At 46.0% G+C, this 25,933-nt stretch overlaps 1 protein-coding gene across 6 annotated transcripts in view; it reads right to left on the minus strand.

Moving 5' to 3' along the window:
- The window catches only part of GPAT4 (glycerol-3-phosphate acyltransferase 4), a 64,049-nt gene that overhangs the window by 25,669 nt on the left and 12,447 nt on the right, over positions 1-25,933 (minus strand). For all 6 annotated transcript variants that reach the window (XM_029603751.1, XM_029603747.1, XM_029603748.1 and 3 more), the window contains exons 3-8: positions 23,813-23,882; positions 23,115-23,412; positions 22,802-22,876; positions 6,371-6,460; positions 6,192-6,285; positions 5,993-6,108 (exon numbers count right to left, since the gene is read on the minus strand). In XM_029603751.1, the coding sequence (XP_029459611.1) occupies positions 5,993-6,108; positions 6,192-6,285; positions 6,371-6,460; positions 22,802-22,876; positions 23,115-23,412; positions 23,813-23,882 (743 nt within the window). The remainder of the gene's footprint in view (positions 1-5,992; positions 6,109-6,191; positions 6,286-6,370; positions 6,461-22,801; positions 22,877-23,114; positions 23,413-23,812; positions 23,883-25,933) is intronic.

Here is a 25,933-nt window from a genome sequence, read left to right on the forward strand (position 1 = left end):
TGAAACTACCTTAGGCAAAAACTTAGGGTGAGTGCGGAGTACCGCCCGGTCCTGCAGGAGTTTAGTGTAAGGCGGATAGTTAACTAGGGCCTGTAATTCACTAACCCTGCGAGCTGAAGTGATAGCCAAAAGGAAAATCACTTTCCATGTGAGATATTTTCGGTCACAGGAGTGAAGAGGTTCGAATGGTGGTCTCATGAGGCGCCCAAGAACCAGATTAAGGTCCCAAGAAGGGGCCGGAGGACATAAAGGTGGCTTGATATGGAGCAAGCCTTTCAGAAAACGTGTTACGAGGGGTTGTACCGATATAGGGACATCCCTGACACCTTTATGGAAGGCGGCTATCGCACTGACATGCATTCTGATGGAAGAGGTCTTTAGACCTGATTCCGATAAATGCCAGAGATAGTCCAAAAACCTTGGGATTGGACAGGAAAAAGGATCAAGGGATTGCGAAGAACACCATGATGTATATCTTTTCCATTTATAGGAATAAGACTTTCTTGTGGAAGGCTTCCGTGAAGCAATCAGGACACGAGAAACAATCTGAAAGGTTAAGTGGTTGAAGGATTAACCTTTCAACATCCATGCAGTCAGGGACAAAGCCTGAAGATTGGGATGGCGTAGACATCCGTCGTTCTGAGTGATCAGATGCGGGTCCGTTCCCAAGAGAATGTGCCTGTGGATGGAGAGATCCTGGAGTATGGGAAACCACACTTGGCGTGGCCAGTGAGGTGCCATCAGGATCATGGTTCCCTTGTCCTGACGGAGCTTCACAAGAGTCTTCGAGAGAAGAGGAAGTGGAGGGAATGCATAAAGCAGACCGGTTGCCCACGAGAGGGAGAATGCATCTCTGAGCTGAGAGTGTTTGCTACGAATGAGGGAGCAGTAATTGTCCACTTTGTGGTTTTGAGGGAACGCAAAGAGGTCTATTTGGGGATAACCCCATTGCTGGAAGAGGAAGGTCGCTACCGAGGGGTTGAGAGACCACGCGTGTGGTTGGAAGACACGACTCAGTTTGTCTGCCAAGACATTGTGCACTCCCGGCAAATAGGTGGCCCTGAGGTACATCGAGTGGGAGAGCGCTTCCGCCCAAATCTGTGCAGCTTCCTGACACAGAATGAAGGAGCCTGTGCCTCCCTGCTTGTTGATGTACCACATGGCCACCTGGTTGTCCGTCTGAATCAGGATGACGTGATTTGACAGGCAATCCTGGAAAGCTCTGAGAGCATATCGCATTGCTCGAAGCTCCAGGAAATTTATCTGGTGTTTGGCTTCCTCTGGAGACCAAGATCCTTGTGTCTGTAGATCGTTCACATGGGCTCCCCACCCGAGGTTGGAAGCGTCGGTGGTGAGAATGAGTTGAGGATCTGGAAGTCGAAAGGGCAGTCCCTGGAGGAGATTGTTCTGATCTTTCCACCAGGCGAGAGACAGACTGAGTGCACAGGTGATGTGGACAATGGTCGACAGAGGCTGAGTAGCTTGAATCCATTGTGACCTCAGAGTCCAATGCATGAGCCTCATGGCCAGGTGGGCCATTGGTGTGACATGGACTGAGGACACCATGTGTCCGAGAAGGATAAGGAATTGGCGAGCTGTTGCTGTATGCTGAGACTGCAACTGGAGAGCGAGGGACACGAGGGGCACTCGTTGTTGAGGTAGAAAGGCTTTTGCCTGAAAGGTGTCCAAGTCTGCCCCAATGAACGACAAGGTTTGAGATGGGACTAAATAGGATTTTTCGTAATTGACGAGAAATCCTAGAGAAATTAAGAGTGTGCAGGGTCAAATCCAGGGATGATCGAGCGGCTTGCTGGTTTGGGGCCCTGATTAACCAGTCGTCTAGATAGGGGTAGACGTGAACATAGACGTGAACACATTCTTTCCTGAGAAAAGCTGCGACAACTACGAGACATTTGGTAAAAAGACTCGTGGTGCCGATGCTAGGCCGAACGGAAGCACTCTGTATTGATAGTGCTTTGGGCCTACTAAAAACCTGAGATACTTGCGATGAACTGGAGATATCGCAATGTGGGTGTATGCGTTCTGGAGATCAAGAAAGCAGAGCCAGTAGCGAGCCCAAGGTTACCATCTTGAACTTTTCCCGCTGGAGGTACTTGTTGAGGAGGTACTTGTGGACGAAGCCCCCCAGATTTTTTGGGGATCAAAAAGTACCGGGAATAGAACCCTAGGCCTTGTTGCGAAAGTGGGACGGGTTCTATTGCTCCTAACTGGAGAAGAAGGGAAACTTCCTGCTCCAGGAGGAGAGCGTGATCGGTTACTCTCCACACTTGCAGAGGTGGTGAGTCCGGTGGAAGAGCAAGAAAGTTTAGGTGGTAACCCTGAGCAATGATTGCTAGCACCCATTGGTCGGTTGTGATTGACTGCCACATGCCGTGAAAGTGGCACAATCGACCTCCCACTAGTATGCTTGGCAGAGGAATCAGGCTGCTGCTGCTCTCCAAGGGAAAGTCAAAAACCTGAAGCAGGCCCCGGCTGGGGAGCTGCTTGTGGCTTTTGCTTCCGAGGCTGAGGTTTTTGATAAGGCCTCATAATTCGGGACCTTGGTGGTGAAGGATAGTACTTCCCTTGGGCGGAAGAATGACTTCTTAGAGTCCTTCTTGAAGGGCTGTCTAGAGGGGAAGTCAGAAGGTATCGATGAGAGCTGTTTGAGGGTCTCATGATGGTCCTTTAATTCAGCCACTATTTGCTGAATCTGTTCACCGAACAGATTATCTCCTATACAGGGCAGGTCAGAGAGCCTGTCTTGTACTTCTGGGCGAAGGTCAGAAGACTTGAGCCAGGCCCAGCGTCTTGCCGAAATGGCAGTTGCAGGCAGACACTGTAGTGGAGGTGTCGAAGATATCGTAAGCTGTTCTTTTCTCATGCTTTCCTGCGTCAAACCCTTTGTTGACAAGGATTTGAAGCTGGTCTTGGAATTGGTCAGGCAGGGTTTCAGAGAAGTCCTGTATTTGCTTGAAAATACCCTATTGTATTGGGTCATGTACAGCTGGTAAGAAGCAATTCTGGAGATGAGCATGGCCCCTTGGAACACTCGTCGACCAATATTGTCTAGGAACTTGTGTTCCTTAACAGGAGGGGTAGAGGAGTGAGGCTTCGTCCTTTTTGCTTTCTTTTGAGCCGATTCTACCACAACTGAGTGGTGGTCGAGCTGAGATTTTTGGAAGCCAGGGGCTGACTGTACTAGATAGGTAGTGTCAGCCTTTCTGTGTACTGGGGCAATGGATCCAGTGTTTTCCCAGTTCTTTTTCAGGAGGTCAAGAAGAACTTGATGAATGGGAATAGAAGTGATCACTTTAGGGGCATCCAGGAACTGGAGAAGCTCCATCATCTGGTGCCTATCATCCTGCTCCATCTGAAGCTGAAAAGGGACCAATTGCGACATTTTCTTCACAAAATTAATGAAAGAAAGGTCCTCTGGAGAAGAACGCTTTCTACTTTCAGTAGGAGAGGGAGGTGAAGGTAAGTCATCGGTGTCTGTGGAAGTATCATCACCTCAGGTGTCATAAGGATCAGCAGGCTGACCTGTAGGACGAGAAGGGGGTTGGATACCCGAAGGGCCCGGCTGAGGCTCCAAGAAAATTGAAGGAATCACCGGGGGAACCGTGGACGCCTTGGGGGGTATCTGTGCCGGCATTGAAGGCATCTATGGCGCCGATGTGCGTATCGCCCCCGATGAATGAATCCGGTGGCGAGGGACGACATGGCATCGATGGTTGAGGCAATACCCCGGAAGGAGGAATGCGGAACGGTGTTTCTCTTCCCGATGAAGCTGTCAACGTGGAGCGCACCGGAGCCATCGGAGATCCGGGAATCACCGGTGGAAGGGCGGTCATGAGCGCCTCCATCCGGGATAACAGCGTTGCCAGCGCTGCTGGAATCGGGTCGGTGACCTGTTCCACTCTCTGTGCTGGTGTCGGAGGAACCTGGAGTCGTTGCATCGCCTTGTCGATGGCCTCCTGGACCAGCCGATCCAGTTCTTCCCGGAGACCTGGGGCAAGCAGCCCCGGCTCCGTGACGGAAGAAGGAGGCTGAGGCACAGTCTGAGGGGACCACCTTTACAGGCGGAATTGCGACTCCCAAACCCTGATTGGGTGAGGGTGGCCTCGATGTCCTAGTCGCAGGAATGGTCTGTGCCGTTCCTGGACGGGGTTTCTTCGAAGGTGGCTCAGACGGTGGCGAGGTCGATGATTTTGCTCCCTCGACGGTCCGAGACTTATGATGCCGATGTTTCTCCCTACGATCCCCTCAATCTTGAGGGGGAGAGACTGGAGTCAATGGCGGTGAAGACGTCGATGGCGGGTGGTCACTTGACGGTTGTTGATGGTGGTGCGACTTCGATGGTGCCGGTTCCGATGATGTCGATGCGATGGATGGCGTCGGGGTGTAAGCATGGAAAAGGAGTCCCATCTTCTCCATTCTGGCTTTGCGACCTTTTGGTGTCATGAGGGCACATTTGGTGCAAGTCAGGACATCATACTCACGGCCTAAACACATGACACAGACTCTATGAGGGTCTGTGATAGACATGGTGTGAGTACAGTCCGGGCACCGACGAAACCCTGACGCCTTGGCCATAGAAAAAAATCGAGCCACGGTACGGTCGACAGCTAGTAGGCCGCGAGGGCCAAACTCGACTGTAATCGACGAAAAGCGGTGAAAAACTTACCGGAGTACCGCGAGCTGAGAAAAGTTAGAGGGACCCCTGTGGGGCAGTTTAAATTTAATTAATTCCATGAGGAAAATTCCTGTCAGGAATCTCTTCAGAGCTCCTAAACTGCGAGGCTACTGCTGCGTGGAAAAAAGAAGACTGAAGGGGGACCCCTGCTGGCTGCAGGGTTAGTGCCATGCTGGGCATGCCCAGTAGGGGCCAGTCAAAGTTCTGGAAACTTTGACAGAAGTTTTCCGTGATTGGGCTCCATCCTGATGATGTCACCCATATGTGAGGACTACCATCCTGCTTGTCCTGTGAGAAATCCCTGCAATAAGGACAGGAATAACTGGGAAGAATGGCTGGTCAGTTGGTCTTTTCCTGATAACAAGATAACTGAGTGGTACATGCATAAATATGGCACAGAATTCAAAGGGTGCACTGAAACATAATAAAATCAAAAAAGATAAAAACCTTTAAAAATTAGTCAATATTTATTCAGTATTAATAAAAAAATTACAAACAAAAATCAAATATAAATATAATATCATGACCTGTCACAATCATGTTTTGATGTAAACCCTGCCTCAGGAGTATATACAATCAATTCACAATGATGCTGATTTGCTGCAAGTGTGCCTTTCAGTGAAGGAGGAGGAGAAATATCTGATCCTTAAGGAAATGATATAAAGCCCCTCGCCAGAACAAGCGAGGCCAAAAGGACTCTACCAGGGCAACAAGCCTTAGAACCCTCACAAGGGGGCCCAACTGTGCCACGAAGGCAAGCAGCCTGAAGCTCTTATGTTATTTCTGCAAAGCTGGCTTACTACATAGATGCAGAAGTGCAAAAGATTGCTTCTTAAGCCACTACAGCCATCTCATGTCCTCTTGCAGACACTTGCATGCAAACACAAACACTATTTCTTTCTCCTCCTCTTCACTAATTTAAAGGCGCACTCAGAGCGAATCGGCATCATTGTGAATAAAAATTGATCATGTCAGGTTATGGTATTTTATATTAATTATATATATGATTCAGTTTAATTACTTATTTTTCATCAATACTGAATAAATATTTTGACTAATTTTAAAAGGTTTTTATCTTGAAGTTTTCTAATAATTTTTCAGCATGCCCTTTGAGTTCTGTACTGTATTTATGTGTGTATCACTGTGGTACTTTGTTTACTTTTTACTGTGGGCACGTGCCTCTTTTTCTTTTGGTCTTTTTATGCTGTCATCCAAGTTACTATATTAAATTAACTGCAAAGCAAAAGTAGCATCTGAACTTAAAGACTAGATTATAAAATGGAAGCTGATGAATACCTCTTGGCCACCAGATGTCGATCTTTCACCTCAGATCGCTCGAACCAAACATGTGGACAGGCCTTTACCATGGCCCTCTGGATCACCCCCATCAGCCCTCCATGAACCTGCCCCACCTACAGAAAACACAACCATATTACCTTTTAGCAATCACCACACTGCTGCAGACCCCTCTCCTGGTATCAAGAGATAATCTTACCATGGCATAGTATCCGTCACTGGCTAGGATGATAACGTCAATGGGAGAAGTGTGATTTGCCACACAGATTCCTCCATTTTTGGGTCTGTTTTCACTAAAAACATAACAAGCACACAGGAAGTAAACGGACCAAGATTCACAAGGCTGAAATTCATCCTAGTACTCTAAGTGGTTCTCACCTGTTGTGGTAAGTAATGATAGCAGTCAGGGCCCGCACACAGATCCGATAACACATCAGATGGACATGCTTACTCAGGAACTCCTTCCAGCTGCAAGGAAAAATAGTGCATAGGAAACTACTGCAGTGCAAGGACATAGCAAGGAGGAGCTAAGCTCTTCCTGGATACAAATCTGAAGGGATTTTTCTCTGAAAGACCTCAGACACCATATATGGTGCTACCAGACAAATATACACACTCCTCATCCATTAGTATACACCATGACCTCACATGGCAACAAACTCATAAGACACCCTCAAAACCTACCATATATTCTTAAATCACACACATGATGCCCTGCTCTCATGCCACATTCATAAGCTTATCCCCACACCCAGACACTAACACTCCCATGGACTTACAAACATGGCAGAAAATAAAATAGAGCTTGGCCTATCTGGTCTGCTCATCCACCCAACTAATTCAGCTTTACAATTTCAATCACTCCCTCCCTGTGTTTATCCTTCAATTTCTTGAATTCAGATACTGTTTTTGTCTCCACCATCTCCTCTGGGAGGCTGTTCTAAGCATCCACTACCCTCTCTGTAAAGAAATATTTCCTAAGATTAGTCCTGAGTCTACCCCCTTTCACCCTCACCCCGTGACTCCTCATTCTAGAGCTTCCTTTCCGTTAAGACTCACCTCCCGTGCATGGAAACCTTTGAGGTATTTAAATGTCTCTAACATATATCCCCTATTTCACTTTTCCTTTAGGGTATACATTTAGATTTTTAAGTCTGTCCTCATACGCTTTTGAATGAAGATTGACATTTTTTTAAATTTATAATGTTTTATTGACCAGATATCAAAGTAACAGTTTTTTTAAAAACAAACAATATAGAATAAAAATGTTGGTCAAACATTTTATAGAAAACATGTACAACTTCCCCCAGAATGCCCATCCCTCCCTCCCCGACTCTCCACTCATTACCAATGTATCTTTCAAGATAAAACAAAACAGACCCGTTGGAAGAGCACTATTAAGTAATGATGTCGTATGTAGCAGAGTGAACATGACTGCTGACCAGTATCTGTAATGTTAGGGGTAGTGTCCTAGGGTGAAGGTAACAAATGGAAACAATTAAAGTAAGGCAACACTCTGGTTATCCCTCTGATCCGTGACTTTTTAACCACTCTTTCATCGGGTTCCATATGTCATGGAAAGCTGCTACCCTGGCATGTTTCACAGCCGTGAGATATGCATTCGAAGAGAGTCTATGTATTACAGCCGCTAATGACGGGGGTTCACGTTGCTTCCAGGCCCTCGCTAATTCACAACGTGCAGCGATAAAGATCTGCAAGCTAAATGTTTGTTGAGCTTTACTGAGCTTCTCCATAGGTATGTTTAACGGTTAAGGGCTCATCTCCCACCCCTAAGCTGGCTAACCAACCCCTGATCTTGCCCCCAAAAAGTATGACCTTGGGGTAGGTCCACCAAATATGTATATACGAGCCCGTCTGTCCACAATTCCTCCAGCATTTATCAGAAACATTGGGGAACATGGCATGGAGTCTCACCGGAGTTAAATGCTATCTATATAGGATTTTGTAGCAATGCTCCTGTATAGCCGCCGAGATAGAACATTTTGCTGTCCTGTTGAACACAATGTCCCATTCCTCTTCACTTAACACTTCTCCCAAATCTTGTGTCCATGCTCTGATGTGTGAAAAAGAATTTGGTGACTGTACGTTTAGTAAAGAATAAACTTGATGTTATACCTTTCATTTTACAAGCATGTTCACAGAAGTTTTCAAATAAAGATTTGGTTGAACAAAGCTTATTAGTGTCTGTTAGTGTTTAAGAAATGCCTGGCTTCTGCATAACCTAAAAAATGAGTTGCACATTGTTGATGCTGGGTCTTAAATTCTGTATGCGATATCACCCTGCCCTCTTTCAAAAGCTGACCAGTGTGTATAACATCATGGTCAAACCATAGCGAGAAAGCCCTGGATTCTAGGCCCGCAGGAACAACGGTGTAGTGGAACAGATGGGTAAGATGGAAATATTTAAAAGAGCCTACCAATTTAGGTTTTCATTGTGTCCATACTTTAAGAGTGTTTGCCAACGCAAAAGGCATATGTCGTACTGGCCTCCATGTCTCTCTGGGTTGCCACAGTATGGCCTCTACCACTGCTTGTTCCAATTGTACCCATTGTTTAAGTCTGACCTTGATATGTAGAGCTATCAGGTTGTCAAGTTGCGCAGCTCCAAAATACCATAACACATTAGGAACCCCCATTCTTTTTAGTCAAAAAGAGAACTAACTTAGCGATTCATGGTGGCCTCTTTCTCCAAATATAGCTAAAGATTCTTTTCTGCCATGAATTCAGTATTAGTAGCGGATATGGGAAAGGGAATGGTAGAAAAAAAAAAAATACAAAAAGCGGGCAATACGTTCATCTTTACTATCGCTATTCAGCCCATCCACGAAAAGTGTTCCCTACTCCAGTTGCTAAGGTCTTTTTCAATTTTCTTCCCAAAAAGGAGTATAATTAAGTGTGAAGAGATCAGATAAATCAGAACCTATTTGCACCCCCAGGTATTTAATTGATTTTTTAGCCCAACGAAAGGGGACTTCACTATGAGAGCTACCTCGGCTGGGGGAAGATTTATGTTTAGGATTTCTGATTTATCATAATTCACCTTAAAGCCAGCCACCCTATGAAAGCTATCGAGCTCCCCCGCCACTGCTGTTAGTGAAGCTCCTGGTTCTGTGAGTGTGAATAGGATATCGTCTGCTAAAAGGGATATTTTGAAGTGCATATCCTGCAATGTTACCCCCATGATGCTCTGTGAATTACGAATCTGGGTAGCAAAGGGCTCCAAAAAAAGGGCAAACAACATAGGGGACAACGGGCAACCTTGCCTAGTGCCACGCTGTATGTCAAAACTAGCTCCATATCCATTAACCTTGACCCTGGCCTTGGTAGAGTCGTATAACTTCATTATCCATTGTTGAAAAAATTTACCAAATTGCATTTTCTTTAATACTTTAAATAAGAAGGGCCAGTGGACCAAATCAAAAGCCTTTTCGGCATCTACAGATAAGACTGATGAGATGTTATTGCCTTTAACCCAGTCCACTAGATCAACCACTCTGGGGAGTTGGCAATGAAGGCTTAAGAGGCCATTGACCAATGCAGGCCAGTACCAATTAAATTGCAAGCCCAAAGGAGCAAAAGGGAAATTGCTGGGTCACATGAAAACAAGTTGAAAGTGCCTGCTTGAAGCAGTGCACAGTGGCGCATGTCCCTTCCGGCACCTCTCCTGCCTCCCTCCCACCCAAGACTGCAAAAGCAGGACAGTGATTGGGGGGTAGCACAGACACCCACTGCTTCCCCACTCAAACTGCAAAAGGGGGCGGCGCTGGCAGAAACTATTCCTGGTCACCTTTTGGGTGCTCAATTCTGTGCACATGGCTGCACGTGTACACCTACTCTCAAATGTGCATGGGTGGATGAACAGATAGAGATGGATGAACTCTCAATAATAGGCACTCTCACTTGTTGCAGAATGCACCCAAAGTAAATAAAACCAAATATTTAAAAAAAAAAAAAAAAATCAAAAACCGGAAGTGCATAAAAACAAGAGATTTCAAGAAAAAATTTACTCGGCTCCTAAAACATTTTGGCTGCCACCCAAGTTCGTAGACATAGCATCTGTGCTGTCACTTATATCATATACAGATGTGTCCAGAGCCCCCAGTTTCCTGCAGCTGCTCGAGAGTGGATTCTGTAGCAAAGTTTCTGAAATTCTGCAGCAATTATTTGGCACATTTACAAAAATTACATTTGCATGTTTTATCTAAACTTGTATTTTATAAAAATTGTCATTTTTGTGGCTAGGTCATTTATTTGGTCTTTTTCAGTGGGAAAAGGGAACTTAGTTAACAGTGCTGGGAAGGGAAGAAGGGGGATAGAGAATAAAGGAAGGGATACTGGGAGGGGGCAATATTGGACCTGATGCTAAACAATGGGGACAGGTGTTTCTGATGCAGTGGATCATCTGGGAGCCAATGACTACTGAATGGTGTGGTTCAGAATTTGGACGTAAGAGATGAAGGTTCATTCTAAGGTGAGGATCCTAGACTTTAGGAAAGCTAACGTTCTCAAAATGGGAGAGTACCTCAAGGAGTCATTAGCTGGATGGAAAAATCTAGGGTGAAGTAGAAGGGCAATGGGCAAAATGAGGTAACATAAGGGCAACTAATATTTTTGTTAGAAAAGTAAATAAAGGGAAGAGGAAAAAGGATGTTACGGATTTCTAAAGAAGCAGCTGAAAAAGTAAGGGAGATTTCTTATGGCAACTTCTTATGTTCTTAAAAGGTTAGCGTTCACAAACAAGAGATAGCAGAGGAAGACAGGCAACAATATCGGGAAAATTAAGAGAAGCTTGGAAAGTAGTCAGGAATGCAAAAATTCAAATAGAAGAAAAAATAGTAAATCTGGTGAAATTGGGGGACAAGACCTTTTTTTTTTTTTTTTTTTTTAGATATGTTAGTGACAGAAGGAAGCGCAAAAGTGGCATTGTGCAACTCAGAGGTGAAGGAGAGGAATATGTAGAGGCTGATGAGGAAAAAGAAAAATTGCTTAAACATTTCTGTTCGGTATTCACTGTGGAAGGCTCTGGAGAAGGACCACATAAAAACAGATACAAATAAGCTTGGAAGTGAGGTAAACCTCAATCAATTTTCAGATCAGTGTGTTCATGAGGAGCTAACATAATTAAAGTAGATAAGGCGATGGGGCCGGATGGGATATATCTGAGGGTACTAAGGGAACTTAGAGTTGTCCTGGAAGCTCTGCTGGCTGACCTTTTCAATGCTTCTTTAGAGTCTGGAGTAGTTCCAGAAGACTGGAAAAGGGCAGAAGTCGTTCCTATTCGGAAAAGTGGAAGTAAGGAGGTGGCTGGGAACTACAGGCCAGTCAGTCTGACCTCTATGGTAAGCAACTAATGGAATCTAATGAATTGCAAGATCCAAGGTAGCATGATTTTACCAGAGATAAATCTTGTCATACGAATCTGATCGATGTCTTCGATTTGAGTGACCAGAGAGTTGGATCAAGGAAGAGCATTGAACATAGTGTACTTTGATTTCAGCAGGGCCTTTGACATAGTTCCACACAGACTTATAAATTGTGTGCCTTTGGTATGGATCCTAGAGTGACTGACTGGGTTGGAAACTGGCTGAGTGGGGCAGGAAGTGATGTCATCGTCCAGCATGGCTCCCCTGTTCTTTTGCTCCTTCACTTGAGAATCATAATCTTCAGATTATCACAGCCATCTTGCTTCAATTGTGTGATCTTTCATGGCTGAAGCTTGCAACTTTGCTTAAAGATGACAAATAAGAGGAAAACAATAGACTTCAGTTTTCTTATGCAAAACCTGATGAGAACGTAGTCCCAGGCACTAGAGCATGAGCGATGGTAAGCCTTGATGAGCAGGCTGAGAATCGCACCACAACCCGATCAAATGTATTTAGCTATTGGGAGCAATATCCCAACAAGGGCAGAATTTCGTAAAAGGTTTTGTGAATTATGGGTTGATATTAAGACCTACAAAACAAGAACTGCTTACTATGGATGGCTGACCTTAAAGAAATGGTGGCCAATACTGGATGATGCAGAGAAGAAAATGATACGTGCCTGGAAGCACATGTGCATATACTAGATACTTTGAATGGGAAATACAAGAGGATACTGCAAGGTCTCAGATAAACCTGAAGACCTGGAAAACTGTGCTAGATGCTCCAATCTACGTTTTCGTGGGGTACTGAGATCTCAGAGTATGCCAAGTGTAAGGAGACTGCCAAAAATTTGTAAAGCCCTTCTGGGTTCCGATGAACAATTGGTGGATGTCCAAGAGCTACTGTAATTCTACAAGAATTATCCAGTTTTGGCAACCAAGTGATGTTAAAGTCGCCCCCTAAAATTAAATGTCCCTTTCCCCACTGACGAAGAATATCAGCTATTTTGTAAAAAAAGCACCCTGATCAATAATGGGAGCACAGATCTTTAATAATGTGTAAATCACCATCAAACTCTATTTGAATGAAAAGAAATCTCCCTGTGTCCTCATAACTCTTCTTAAACCGAAATACAAAATGTTTAGAAAATAGCCACTCCAGTGTATTTTCCCTTTTTAGAAGCAGCAAAGAATCTAAATTGAAAATTATTTGACATTAGATGTTTATATTGCCTCTTCAAATGGGTTTCCTGCAAAAAAACAAAAAAAACACACACCACTATGGAGACATTGGAAGCAGAGAGCTCTCTATACAGTATTCGTCTTTTAGAATGAGAATTCAAGACCTTCACACTGAGGGAATATAATCGAAAGGTAGACATTATTAGCATTAAAACCCTTCCTCCTCCTCAGATCCTCATAAAATACCATATGCAAGCAAACTTGCACCATTATCCAACCTATGTATTCATTATCCTCTGTTAGTGTCCCCTACTAATACCGAATCCCTTACCATAACACAATTCTTTTGAACCAAAACACATTCAACCCCCTTACTATTAACACCCCTCCCTCGCATCATACCCTTACCCTAGTGTGATCTGCCCTGACCCAGATCCTGAACCCCGTATGGAGAAAAAGTCATTGTATCCTTCAAACCTTCCCCACTTCCCACTCAAGAAGCCATTTGAAATAAATACTAATCACCACAGCCGAAAGGTAAACTGTAGGAAAAAAGGCAAAATTAATGTGGAGCAGACCTCAGACTAAAATCAGTTATACTAATGTAGCATGAATATCTTCTAAGATAGCTCTTAATAGAAATTACTCAGGTCACCACGCCTTTCACCAGAATGGATCCACCACAGTATTTATTTATTTATTTATTTAACATTTTTATATACCGACCTTCATGAAAGGAATTCATATCAGATCGGTTTACATATAACTAGGGGTAAAACATAATCAACCATTTAACCAGAGGCGAAAGTTACATATAACAGTAATGGCGACACCTCTGACCTCTCTTTTCAACCCGCTGCCAGTGTGGACGATTGTCCCTCATCTCAGCCAGTGTAGAAGTAGATGGTGATGCACTTGGAAACTGAAGGCCAGCCGCTTTTACAGCAGACATTGCTTTTGGTTTTGTTTTTACTGTTGAACTTGAGCCACCAATATTAAAGATGCCTGCCGGGAAAAGCCACAGATATCGAATCCCTTCTTTCCGCAACATAGAGGCGATTTCTCTGAATTCTTGGTGTCTCTTTAAGACAGAAGGTGAAAGGTCAGCAAAAACCATAATAGTGTGGCGATTCCATTGCCATGCCTATTTCTTCCTTGCCTCCATGAAAATCTGCTCCTTTACTGCAAAGGTATAGAAACACACTGATGTCTCTCGGTCTTATCGTTTCGCTGTCCAAGTGAATGGTAAGCTCTCTCAGTTTTAATAACTACAATAGTAACACCTTGAAAATTCATGGATTGCGTCAGAGAATTAGTAAATAAATGGAATTTTAGATATTTGGAGACAGCGTTACTCTAAAATCAGAAGTTACACTCTCTTTTCTAAACCTCACAACTCTTATTCAAGAATAGATTGTCTTTGAATTGAAAAATCTACTGCTAATCAAGTTGTGGGCTCTGATAATGGACCTATCACATTGTCGAACCATGTCGTGATTTGATTGAAATTTTCTTCTCAGACTCCAGGAAATCTTTTTGGAGACTGAATGACTCTTTGTTGTTTGAGGAGGAGTATTGCTCTCAGTTGCAGGGGGTCATATGAGAATATCTTTTAATCAATGATACAGAGAATATTTATTCCAGTACTCTCTGGGACTGTTAAGTCTGTAATTCAGGGCAAACTGATCTCCAGGGCATCATATAAGAAAAAGGAAAAAATTAGGTCTAGAGAGACATTGAAAAGGATAGCATTGCTTGAGTCCATTCATAAACATAAACCGTCCATACTTGGGAACTGTCCAAAAATTAGAGAGGAACGTAAAGACTTGGATTCTGAAGCAATAGCACACTAACTAGAACTAGTTAGACAATCTCACTTTGCAGGTGGAAACTTTGGGCAAGTGAAAGCCCAACATACTAGAATCACTTTGTTAAAAATAAAGGGGGTAAGATTTTAACATCTAGTGCAGATATAAGAAAGATTCCTTCCATCTTACAGGGAATTATACAGCACTAATACTTCCATCACAAATTTGGATGGGGTTGCAATTCCAAAACTTGTTTCGAATCACCAAGTGAAGTTAGATAGAGAAATTCAAACCACAGGGGTACTTCAAGTTATTAAAGACCTTAAAGTTGGTAAGTCGCCCAGTTTGGATGGTTTTATTGATAAATTTTATAAAAATAATAAAAAAAACAAAACAAAACTTTGCACTTGATATAGTGGTGCCCCTCACTAGAATTTTTAAATGCCCTTACAGACAGGGAATCTGTCCCCTGGATCTAATTTGGCAGGAATATCAGTGATAGCTAAGCCGGGTAAAGGCCAGACTATGTGGCTCTACCAGTTTTCAGCCTTCGTGACCAAAGGACCGAGCAAACTAGGGTCCCCAACCCCTTGCTCGTCCACCTCAATACCAGGAGGGATGGCCACACCAGAACCTACCAACCTCCTGGGAAGATTCACCAACTTTTCCTCTTTTTTTTTTTTTTGGCACAGACTGCAGGTTTTGCACCTCTACCATCTGCTGGAGACAGAAAAATACTGAGGTGGCACACTAGGTTATATGCCAGTGTCTGTGAAACTTCCTCTGTCTCAATCTGCTGGAAGGCAGGCAAAAACCAGGAGTCTGGACTGATCTGGGTATGTACAGGGAACCCCTTTACTCTATGCTTTGATTTTGGAACCATTAGCTATAAATATAAGGACTAATGATCTTGTCCAGGGGTTTAGAATGGGTGAGGATATGTATAAGCTATCACTGTTGGCAGATATAGAACCCTAGGCCGTGCTGAGGATCATGGTATGGGTGCTATTGCTTTGGACTGGAGAAGGAGGGAGACCTCTTGATCCAGAAGAATGGAGTGATCGGATGTTCTCCACATCGGTAGAGGTGGGGAGTCCGGAGGCATGGAGAGAAAGTTCAGATGGTAACCTTGAGCAATTATTGCCAATACCCATTGGTCTGAGGTGATTGAGTGCCATATGTTGTGGGAAGTGGCACAATCGACCTCCCACTGGTACGTGAGGCAGTGGAAGTCAAAAGCCTGAAGCAGGCCCTGGTTGAGGAGCTGCTTGTGGCTTTTGTTTACGTGTTTGACGAGACTGCGGTTTTTAATAAGGTCTTGTGGCACGGGATCTGGTTGGTGGCGGATAGGACTTCTTCGGGCGGAAGAAGGACTTTTTAGAGTCCTTCCTGAAGGGCTGTTTTGAAGAGAAGTCGGAAGGCATCAGAGAGCGGTCTTAGGGTCTCATGGTGGTTCTTTAGTTCCACCACAGTCCATTGAATCTGTTCACCAAACAGATTATCTCCGACACAAGGCAGGTTGGATAACCTGTCTTGTACTTCTGGGCGTAGGTCAGAAGACTTGAGCCAGACCCACCTTCTCGCCGAAATAGCAGCTGCAGATACTCTAGTAGAAGTGTCAAAGATGTCATAAGATGTTCTGATCTCATGTTTGCCTGCCTCAAAACCCTTGTTTACTAGGGTTTGTAATTGTTCTTGAAATTGAGGCAGGGAGTCTGAGAAGTCCTGTATCTGCTTAAAAATGACCCTATTATATTGGGTCATATAAAGCTGATAGACAGCAATCTGGGAGATGAGCATGGACTCTTGGAAGACTCTGCGACCGATGGCATCTAAGAACTTCTGTTCCTTGCCAGGTGGAACAGAAGAGTGAGGCTTCGACTTTTTTGCTCTCTTCTGTGCAGACTCCATCACTACAGAGTGGTGATCCACTGTGATTTCTGAAAGCCTGGAGCTGACTGCACCAAATAGGTAGTGTCAGCTTTCCTGTGGAGACTGGAGAAATGGAGCCAGGATGTTCCCAGTTCTTCTTCAGGAGATCCAAAAGAACCTGGTGGATAGGGATAGAGGTGATTAATTTAGGGGCATCCAGGAATTGGAGCAACTCCATCATCTGGTGCCTATCATTCTGTTCAGTCTGTAATTGGAAGGGAACCAATTCAGACATTTCCTTCACAAAATGTATAAAGGAGAGGTCCTCTGGAGGAGAACACTTCCTACTTTCAGTGGGTGAAGGTAAATCATCGGTGTCTGGAGAGGAATCAGTCCAGGTATCATAAGGATTAGCACCTGTCCCTCTAGGAACTAGAAGGGGACGGGATGGTGGGATACCAGAAGGTCCTAGTCTAGGCTCCGAAGAAAATCGAAGGAATTATCGGAGGCATCAATGAAGGCATCGAAGGCACTGGCACAGGCATCGATGGATGGCTCGGTGGCGCCGATGGATGTATTGGCATCGATGGCTGAGGCAGAACTCCCGATGGGGGGATGCGGAACGGTGTTTTCTCCTCCCGATGACACTAAGTGGGGAGGGCACCGGAGCCATCGGAGACCTGGGATCCATTGGTGGAAAAGCGGCCATGAGCGCTTCCATCCTGGAGAGCAGCGGTGCCAGCACTGCCAGAATCTGATCGATGATCGGTTCCACACTCGGTCCCGGTGTCGGAGGAAACTGAAGTCATTGCATCGCCTTGTCGATGGCCTCCTGAACCATCTGGTCCAGTTCTTCTCGGAGACCTGGAGCAAGCAGCCCCGGCTCCGGAACAGAAGAGGGAGACAGAGGCATAGCAGGAGGGACCACCATTAAAGGCGGAGTCGTGGCTCCCGATCCCCTGTCGGGTGAGGGTTGCCTTGGTGACCCGGTCGCAGAAACGGTCAGTGCCTTTTCTGGACGGGGTTTCTTCAACAGCGGCTCGGATGATGGCGAGGTCGATGATTTTGCTCCCTCGATGGTCCGAGACTTATGGTGTCGATGGCTATGTTTGCCCCTGCGATCCCCTTGGTTCTGAGGGGGAGTAGAGGGTGTCGATGGCCGAGAAGTCGTCAATGCCGGGCGGTCACCGGCTGGTGGTCGATGCTGGCGCGAAGTTGACGGTGCCGGCTCTGACGACGTCGATGCAATGGACGGAGTCGGGGTTTGAGCACAGAAGAGAAGTTCCATCTTCTCCATTCTGGCCTTGTGACCTTTTGGTGTCATTAGGGCACATTTGGTGCAGGTCAAGACATCGTGCTCGCGTCCTAGACACATTACACAGATTTTATGGGGGTCTGTGATAGACATGGTGTGGGTACAGTCCGGGCACAGACGGAACTAATGCCATGGCAAAAAAAATCGAGCCGCGGTACGGTCGACAGCCAGTAGCCTGCGAGGGCCAAACTCAACGGAAAACAGGTAAAAACTTACCGGAGTACCGCGGTCTGTGGGGCAAATTAACTTTTAGTAATTCCGTGAGGAAAATTCCTGTCAGGAATCTCTGTAGAGCTCCTTTACCGCGAGGCTACTGCTGTGTGGAGAAAAGAAGACTGAAGGGGGACTCCTGCTGGCTGCAGAGTTAGTGCCATGCTGGGCATGCCCAGTAGAGGCCAGTCAAAGTTCTGGAAACTTTGACAGAAGTTTTCCGTGATTGGGCTCCATCCTGTGATGTCACCCATATGTGAGGACTACCATCCTGCTTGTCCTGTGAGAAATTTCTTTACAGAGAGGGTGGTGGATGCGTGGAACAGCCTCCCAGTGGAAGTGGAGGACACAAAAACAGTATCTGAGTTCAAGAAAGCATGGGATAAATACAGGTGATCTCTAAGTAAGTAATGAGAATTATAATGCTAAATTAATTGGACGAATGGGCAGACTGGATGGCCATACAGTCTTTTTCTGCTGTCATGTTGATATGGAAGATAAAGCAAGAGAAAGGATCTCAGGAGGGGCAGAGGATAGAAGAGGCATGGAGTCACAGAGGGAGGGGAGGATGCAGAAATCATGGAGTAGAGGAAAAAAAGAAAAGGGAATAAGGAGGAGAGGGATCAGGGAGGGGAAGAAGCAAGTGGATCCTGGTCAGGGAGGGTAATCAAGAGAGGAATGATCCCTTCATAACCCTTCTCTCCTCACACAGAGCTCACCGATCTGCTCACATTACACAGGATTCCCAATCCCCTTAATCACATTCCCACCCTCCTGTACTCTCTCCCCCCCCCTTCCCTACTTCTAACCCTCTCACTCACACCCTGCAGCATCTCCAATCTCTTCACTCTTATGCCTTCCTCAAGATAGGAAAATTGGTTCTTATTTGTTAATTTTCGTTCCTGTAGTACCATGGATCAGTCCAGATTCCTGGGTTCATTCCCCCCAGCCAGATGGAGACAGAGAAACACTCCATTGAAACTATCATAAACCCCAGTGCCCCCTGCAGTTCCCTCAGTATATATCTATTATCAAAGCAGAAAGTAGTAAAAACAGAAAAATGTTTTGAACAAGAAAAACTGATTCCAACAAAACTGAACACATCAGAGAACAATATTACAGCTGAGCGGACGACTCTCCCCTTTCCCTAATTGGGCGGGTTCTGGACTGATCCGTGGTACTACAGGAATGAAAATTAGCAGGTAAAAACCAATTTTTATTTCCCTGTACGTACCCAGATCAGTCCAGATTCCTGGGATGTACCAAAGCCTTTACACCAGGGTGAGACCTGGAGAGTCCTGCTCAAAAAACACTCTCACCAAACGAAGGAGATCCGTATCCCCTACATCCAGACGATAGTGCCGAGCAAAAGTATGCAGCAACTTCCAAGTCGCCGCCCTGCAAATCTCCTGTGGAGAAACAAGCTGTGCTTCCGCCCACGAGGTCGCTTGCGAACGGTAGAATGAGCATGCAAACCTTCCGGAACCGAGCAACCCCGAGTCATATATGCACCACTCCACAATACAAAAAGATGATTAGACCTCGAAATTCATTCATAGCCTTTAGGTAACATAAAGCTCTCCACATATCCAAACATTTGAGCTCCCTCACGTGAGGATCGGATGCTATTCACTCTAGATTTTGTTCCACCTAGAGAACTAACTCCTGTATGGCTGATATAAGCCACTGTTGTTGCACTGTCCGACAGCACTCGCACTGCTCGATCCCTTATCGGCAGCAGAAACTTCTGCAAGGCTAAGCGCACAACCCTGGTCTGTAGCCGACTGATATACCATGCAGACTCTTTCCTGGACCAGGACCCCTGAACAGAGTGACATTGACAAACTGCTCCCCAAACAGAGAGACTGGCATCGGTAGTGACTTACCACCCAATCCAGAACCTCGAGGTCCACTCCTAAAACAAGAATGGCTGGCTGAAGCTACCATGAAAGACTGTCCTTCGAAGTCCTCGAGAGGTAACGGCAGATGATACTATTCCAAAATCGGCTTCCACCACACTAACCACGCCTTCTGCAGCGGTCTCATATGGGAAAATGCCCATGGAACTAAGTCCAGCATGGAAGCCATCGAGCCGAGAACGTAATCTTGGTCCACTCGTCGTAAAACTGCCTCAACAGACCGCCTATACTAGGAACGATGGAGTGGACCAGTCTCGCCTCATTGTAAGGACTTGGCTCCTGCTGCAGATCCCCCAGCAGTACCTTGGAAAGACCTTCGGGCACCACGAAAGGACTGCTCCTGAGCAGAAAATTGCCTCTGGGACCTGGCCAACCCCCTGGATGGCTGCGTCCTCCTGTCGAACCGAAAATGAGTCCTTGCTTGAAGAAAACCTCAGCCTTATCTTCAGGCAATCTGAGGGCCTTATTGTCCTCAAGCGACTGCATCCACTGCTCGACGTCCTCCCCATACAAGACTCGACCCTTAAAAGGCTGGGAAGCTAACTGCGCTTTGGAGGAAACGTCCGCCACCCAATTGCGTAGCCAGAGCAATCTCCTGGCAGCTACCGCAGAAGCCATAACTCTTGACAAGTTACAAACCAGATCATAGAGCGCATCTGCCCCATAAGCCACCGCCGCTTCCACTCTCTCAGCCCTGTCCGTGTCCTCAGTTGACCGCGGTAAGTGTTCCTGGAGTTGCTGCGCAGACAAGCCCGCTACAAAAAACTGGAACAAAACAGCCGCACGCAAGCCCAGGGCCGCAACCTCAAATATCTTTTTGAGGTGTACCTCCAGCTTACAGTCCTGCACATTCTTCAACGCGGCCGAACTGATACCAGAATCGTGGTTCTCTTAGTAATCGCTGAAACCGCCGCATCTACCTTAGGGAGAGAAAAAAAAAAGAAAAAAAACTCCAAACCCTGCTCTGGCAAGGGAGAGAGCTTTCCCCATTGACCTGCTGACTTAAGCCAGAATCAGGAGTCCTCCATTCTGCTTCTAGCAGCTTTCTAACTGACTTGTAGTATGGAAAGGAAGATGGGAGACCCCGCAACCCATCCAAAACCGGGTCCACTCCCTCCAAATCCTGGTCCTCTTGGGGCATTTTCACCTCAAGGACCTGAAAGGCCAACCTCTGCACAGAGGGAAACCTCCTCCTGGGTGCAGCTGCCGGACTGGAGCCCCCCCCCCCAGTAGGCTGAACTGGTAGTGGCTGTGGTTGACTAGCCTCACAAGCCACCTGGCCAAATAGGCATCATGGAGCAAAAGCACAAACTCGGCAGAAAATGGCCTCCCTGCACCAACTCCTGCAGGGCATGGCTGAGAAAATGGCGGTAAAGGGCTTTCCTCCCCCTCCAGCACCCCATGACTGTTCCCCAAAACAGATCGAGCCGGAAACAAGCATGGAGGACCCTCCCCCACCCTGATGGCACGGGAACTGCTGCCGAGAAATCCAACATGGCCGCCGTTCCTGTGCCGATCGGGTGAGGGATCACGGCAGAACGAGCCCCTGCTCAGAGGCGGCACAAACGTGCCCGAAACGCAACACTGCTTAGCTGGTGGGGGGCCGTCAGAGGAGCCCTTGGTACCATCCGCACACCCCACATATAAACCTAACCTGTTTAAATGCGAGAGAATAGAGGGAAGGAGGTGCAACCCAAACCAAAATAAACACTTGCCTCCAAAAAAAAAAAAAAAAAAAAAAAAAAGGTTGAAAGCAACCCCTCTAAAACACACTAACTCCGGGAACAGACCCAAACCTAAGGGAAGGAAGTCGTCTGCACAGCAGAGCTGTGCGCCACTGCAAACAGCCTTGCCGTAATTTTTTTTTTTTTAATTTTATCCCAAGGAGACAAACCAGCCCTTAAGAAAAAAAGGGCTAAGCCTCCAGACAGGAATCCAAAAGTTAAGCGGAGCCTGAAGCTGTCTGAGTGGCCTCGTGAAGGGGAGGAATCTGGACAACCAGATTTACACCCCATGGGCGCACAGACTAAGCACACACAAGGGCGCCAACCTCAGACTCGGCTGCCTCAACCGGACAGGGTAGAACCACTAGGATTCCAAAAGTCAAAAAGAAACCTCTGGGAAGAAGGCTCAAAAGGAAAAAAGTTACTGAAAAAAGGGAATAAAAACTGCAGAACTCACACCCTCTGCCATCTGCTGGAGACAGAGAAATACTGAGGAACTGTAGGGGTACTGGGATTTATCTCTGTCTCCATCTGCTGGCAGAGGGGAATGAACCCAGGAATCTGGGACTGATCCGGGAAGGTACAGGGAACTCCTCATTCACATTTTTGCCCTTCAACCACAACCCCTCCCTTCTCCTATATCTCACTTGCACTCCCTCCCACCCCCACCACTTCACTCATACTCCCATTTAGGTAAGACGACAATGATGACGATGTCGACAGCATGACACCTCAGGCTGCACCCTCCTCCTCCCATGAGGCAGAAAAGGAGAACCACACTACAAAAAGTGTAATGCTGCAACATTCAGCATGGTGACTGGTCAGGAACAGAGTGTCTTGGGCTATCACTGGATTACACAGTATCAGCTACAGTGGGGACTATCCTAGAACTCACTAGAACTCTCCAGTCTTGGCACAGATATGGTTCCTTTGTACTTCCAGCCAAGTCCCTATCCCAGGTATACATATTATAGCAAGGACAGCTTAGTCATTACCCAGAGAGGTGCAGAATAAGTACTGTAAAACTTGTCTAAATAGTATTAACCATATAAATCCTTGACATTTTAATTTGCAGCCAACAGGTAAATCTTTTTTTCTGTTCATTGTTCCCAGTGTTTAAAAAACAAAATTTTAGTTTGTTAGCATTTTTTGAGTATTTGGTCTCTAGGTGCACTTCTAGGTACTGGTGGCTTCTAGGTTTTGTGAGTTCTTAGTGTCTCTAGTAATCACCATGGGATAGACTGCAGGCAAGTTACTTGCCCAGAGGCAAGCAGGAACCCAGGTGGTACATGGGAGGTTGCCAGTATAGGGGCATGTGAGCAGGACCTGAGAGTGTGTTACGCGACATCCTCCCGGGGTTGTGAATATCTTTAGAGTTGTTGAACATGCTGCTTACCTTCCACTGGGTAACAAACCCACTATGGTTGTTCCAAACACCAGAAGGCTGATTCCTGTGATGGCCAAAGCGATGCTGAAAGAGGGGAGATAGCATTACAGCACCAGAACTCAGCACTAAAACCCACACCACTTCCTTTCTGCAATGCATGATGCATGGCCAGATCATAGTCTGTGTGAGGGAATTCACCCAGCGCCTGCCACCCTCACTTCTAGAGCAAAGACTCTTTGGTACCAAAAGACAACACATACAATAGATAATCAAAATACAGCTCCATGGCATGCACACAAGTATTCCCAACCCTCAGACTCACCGCAGGGGTAAAAGGAAACCGTAGCGAATAAGCACCCCTAGTCCCCACAGCACAGTGAGGCGCATGCTGATGTGCTGAAAGTTATAGTTGGTTCTACTCAGCAGGTTCCAGGTCTCCAGTTCTTCTGCAGAGAATCTCTTTGTCACCTCGTCATCCATGATTGCTTCTATCCCTTTCCGAGAGAAATAGAATATATCCGAAAGATCAAACTCAGGAGTGTCCAAGTCCTTACCGGAGTTACTCCTCCTAATTTCCTTAATCTCCTCCTCCAGGGATGTTGAGTCTTTGGCGATGATTCCTGCAAGAGGTACACAGAATGTAACTTACATTTCCCCCTATAGTCCCACGTTAGATGAGAGGTGATTCTACACAGTGTAATTTACCTTGTCCCAACAGTTCATGATGTGACAGAGGGTGGCCAACTCCAGGCCTCGAAAGCCACAAACATGCCATGTTTTTAGGATATCCACAATGAATTTGCATGAACTGCCTCCATTGTATGCAAACCTCATGCACATTCGTTGTGGATATCCTGAAAACCTGGCCTGTTTGTGGCTCTTGATGACTGGAGTTGGCCACCCCTGTACTATGACTTATAGACTGTAAGAGCTAAATAATTCATTAGAGGGGCCAGTTTTTCTTAGCACTAATATGGGGTGAATACTGTTTACTGCTTTTGCATCAGCAGAACTCCTTACCATTGGTGTTGGGTTTGTAGAGTGGATGATTTTTCTCTTTTGCACCTCTCTCGATCCTCAACGTTGCCCACTAAAAGAATGCACCAAAAAATTCTCAGTCAAGACTGGGCTACAAGGAAATGCATGGAGTAGAGAACGAAAGGAGAGGGAGCCAGACTCCATTAAATAATGGGAAGAGAGATGAGCTCTATCCTTCCTCTGTCCCTTTATGCACCATCAGTTTTTCCTACTCTTGGCAGGAAAATTTTCCATGCTGCACACACAAGGTCTCTCCAAGCCCAGAGACAGAGGTCAGAGCTGCTGATGAAGTTAGCTCTTCTTGCTGATGAGCAGAGTGGCTTGCTACTGCATGCAACAAACAGGTGCTAGGCACCTCACACCACTGTCTCCAGTTCCCTCCCTCTATTTCCTCCCCTTGCCTGCTGCCAAGCACCTCCCTACTTTAGCAAGAGCCCAAACACCTATTTATTCAGAAAAAAAATTCCAACTCAATCTCTACTCAAGGTCACAATATCAAACTACTGGTGAGCTCCAGGCAGGCAGCCAACCCTCTCCATATCAGTATCTTACAGGCAAAATAGAAACCAGGCAGCACATAAAACCACCCACCACAGACACATTACAGCTTGTAGTGTGCTCACAGACCATGCAATTCCAGTCTGTTAGCAATAAGCACTGCAGAAAATAGTCAAAAGTGTGATCTCTGTTGGTGGTAGTGATAGGGAAGTCACAACCTTTCTTCTAAAAGTCTTGCTAGAAGAGTCCATGTAGCAGCTATAAACCTGTTCCCGGCCTAGTCTGCTGAAGCACTTTAATTCCCAGGGCTACAGATTGGAGAAAGGATGAAAGGGGCTCATTGCAATCATTTCCATAGACATATATAGAGCCCTTCCTCTATTCATGTCCCCCCCCCCCCCTTTAGAAATGAGAACAATGAATGGTCAAACAAGAGTAAAAACTAGAAAGAAGCTCCAGGGAGCAATGCAGTAAAGCAAGTTTGCTTACCATAAAGGGTGTTTTCCGTAGATAATAGGATGAATTAGCCATGATATGTGGGCGGCATCAACTAGCAGCACCGAATGGACCTCTCTCTCAGCTTGTAAGATTGCTTTTGCTCTACTGAGCATGTGTGGGAATTCCCGCACACATGGTGCCTCATGAGCCCCTCAGTCAATTTAGGAAGTCTATTCTCCAGGGAGGTAGGCAGTTATTTAGGATCACTAATTCATCCTATCTACAGAAAACATCATTTACTGTAAGCAAACTTTCAATTCTGATTATTGACAGAAAAAGCATTAGCCATGACAGGTGGGAAGTTATGTTTGGCTGGCCATGGAGTAGGCCTGCGATTGGCGACACTCAGCAATGGGTCTTGGCTGCCACACGGCTGCCACTGCCATCCCACCCACACTGGCATCCTCAGACATGCACAATATAAGTCCCGCGGAAAGAAAATGGACGTGGCACGTGCAGATGTCAGCCTCCGCAGATTATTTAAACCCACCAAACCCTGTATTCCTCCCCTCAGCAAAGGGTCTCCTGCCTTCTCAGCAGTGTGTGTTACCATGTTCCTGCATTCTAGTCTGCTTTGCCCAGTCTTGCTGATCCTACCTAGTCACTCCTTGTTTCCACTCATCTTTGACCTTGGCCTCTGTCCTTGAACATCCTCTTGCTTGCTGCTTGGATCTGCCCTTCACTTTGGACTCTTACCTTGCATAGTCTGCCACCTGTCCTAATCCTGGCATGTACCTGGTCTCTCACTTTTCTGACTTCCCTTGGGACCCACCTAAGTCCTGCCAGCCACTAGAACTCAAGTGATCGACCTGCAGGGAAGGTGGCTGGTATAGTCTAAGCTTGTCTGTCCCATTTCAGGGTGCGTTCTCCAGCTGTTGGCATGGGCTTAGTAAGTTAGTCTCTTAAGCTGCGCCAACCACTCCATTACAATAAGGGCTCACATTGACGACACTCATCACAGGAGTTCCAAGCTAAGTGTTGCAAAGGAACGTTTACTGAGTAAGCAACCAGGACCTCCCTGTGGAGAGTAGACTAATTTGTGAACAGGCTACACAAAATTGCTTGTCCGAATTTACAGTCACTCTTTGACAGTAATGGGACAAAGGT

This window comes from Rhinatrema bivittatum, chromosome 5 (assembly GCF_901001135.1).
Source record: "Rhinatrema bivittatum chromosome 5, aRhiBiv1.1, whole genome shotgun sequence".
NCBI classification, from domain to species: Eukaryota; Metazoa; Chordata; class Amphibia; order Gymnophiona; family Rhinatrematidae; genus Rhinatrema; species Rhinatrema bivittatum.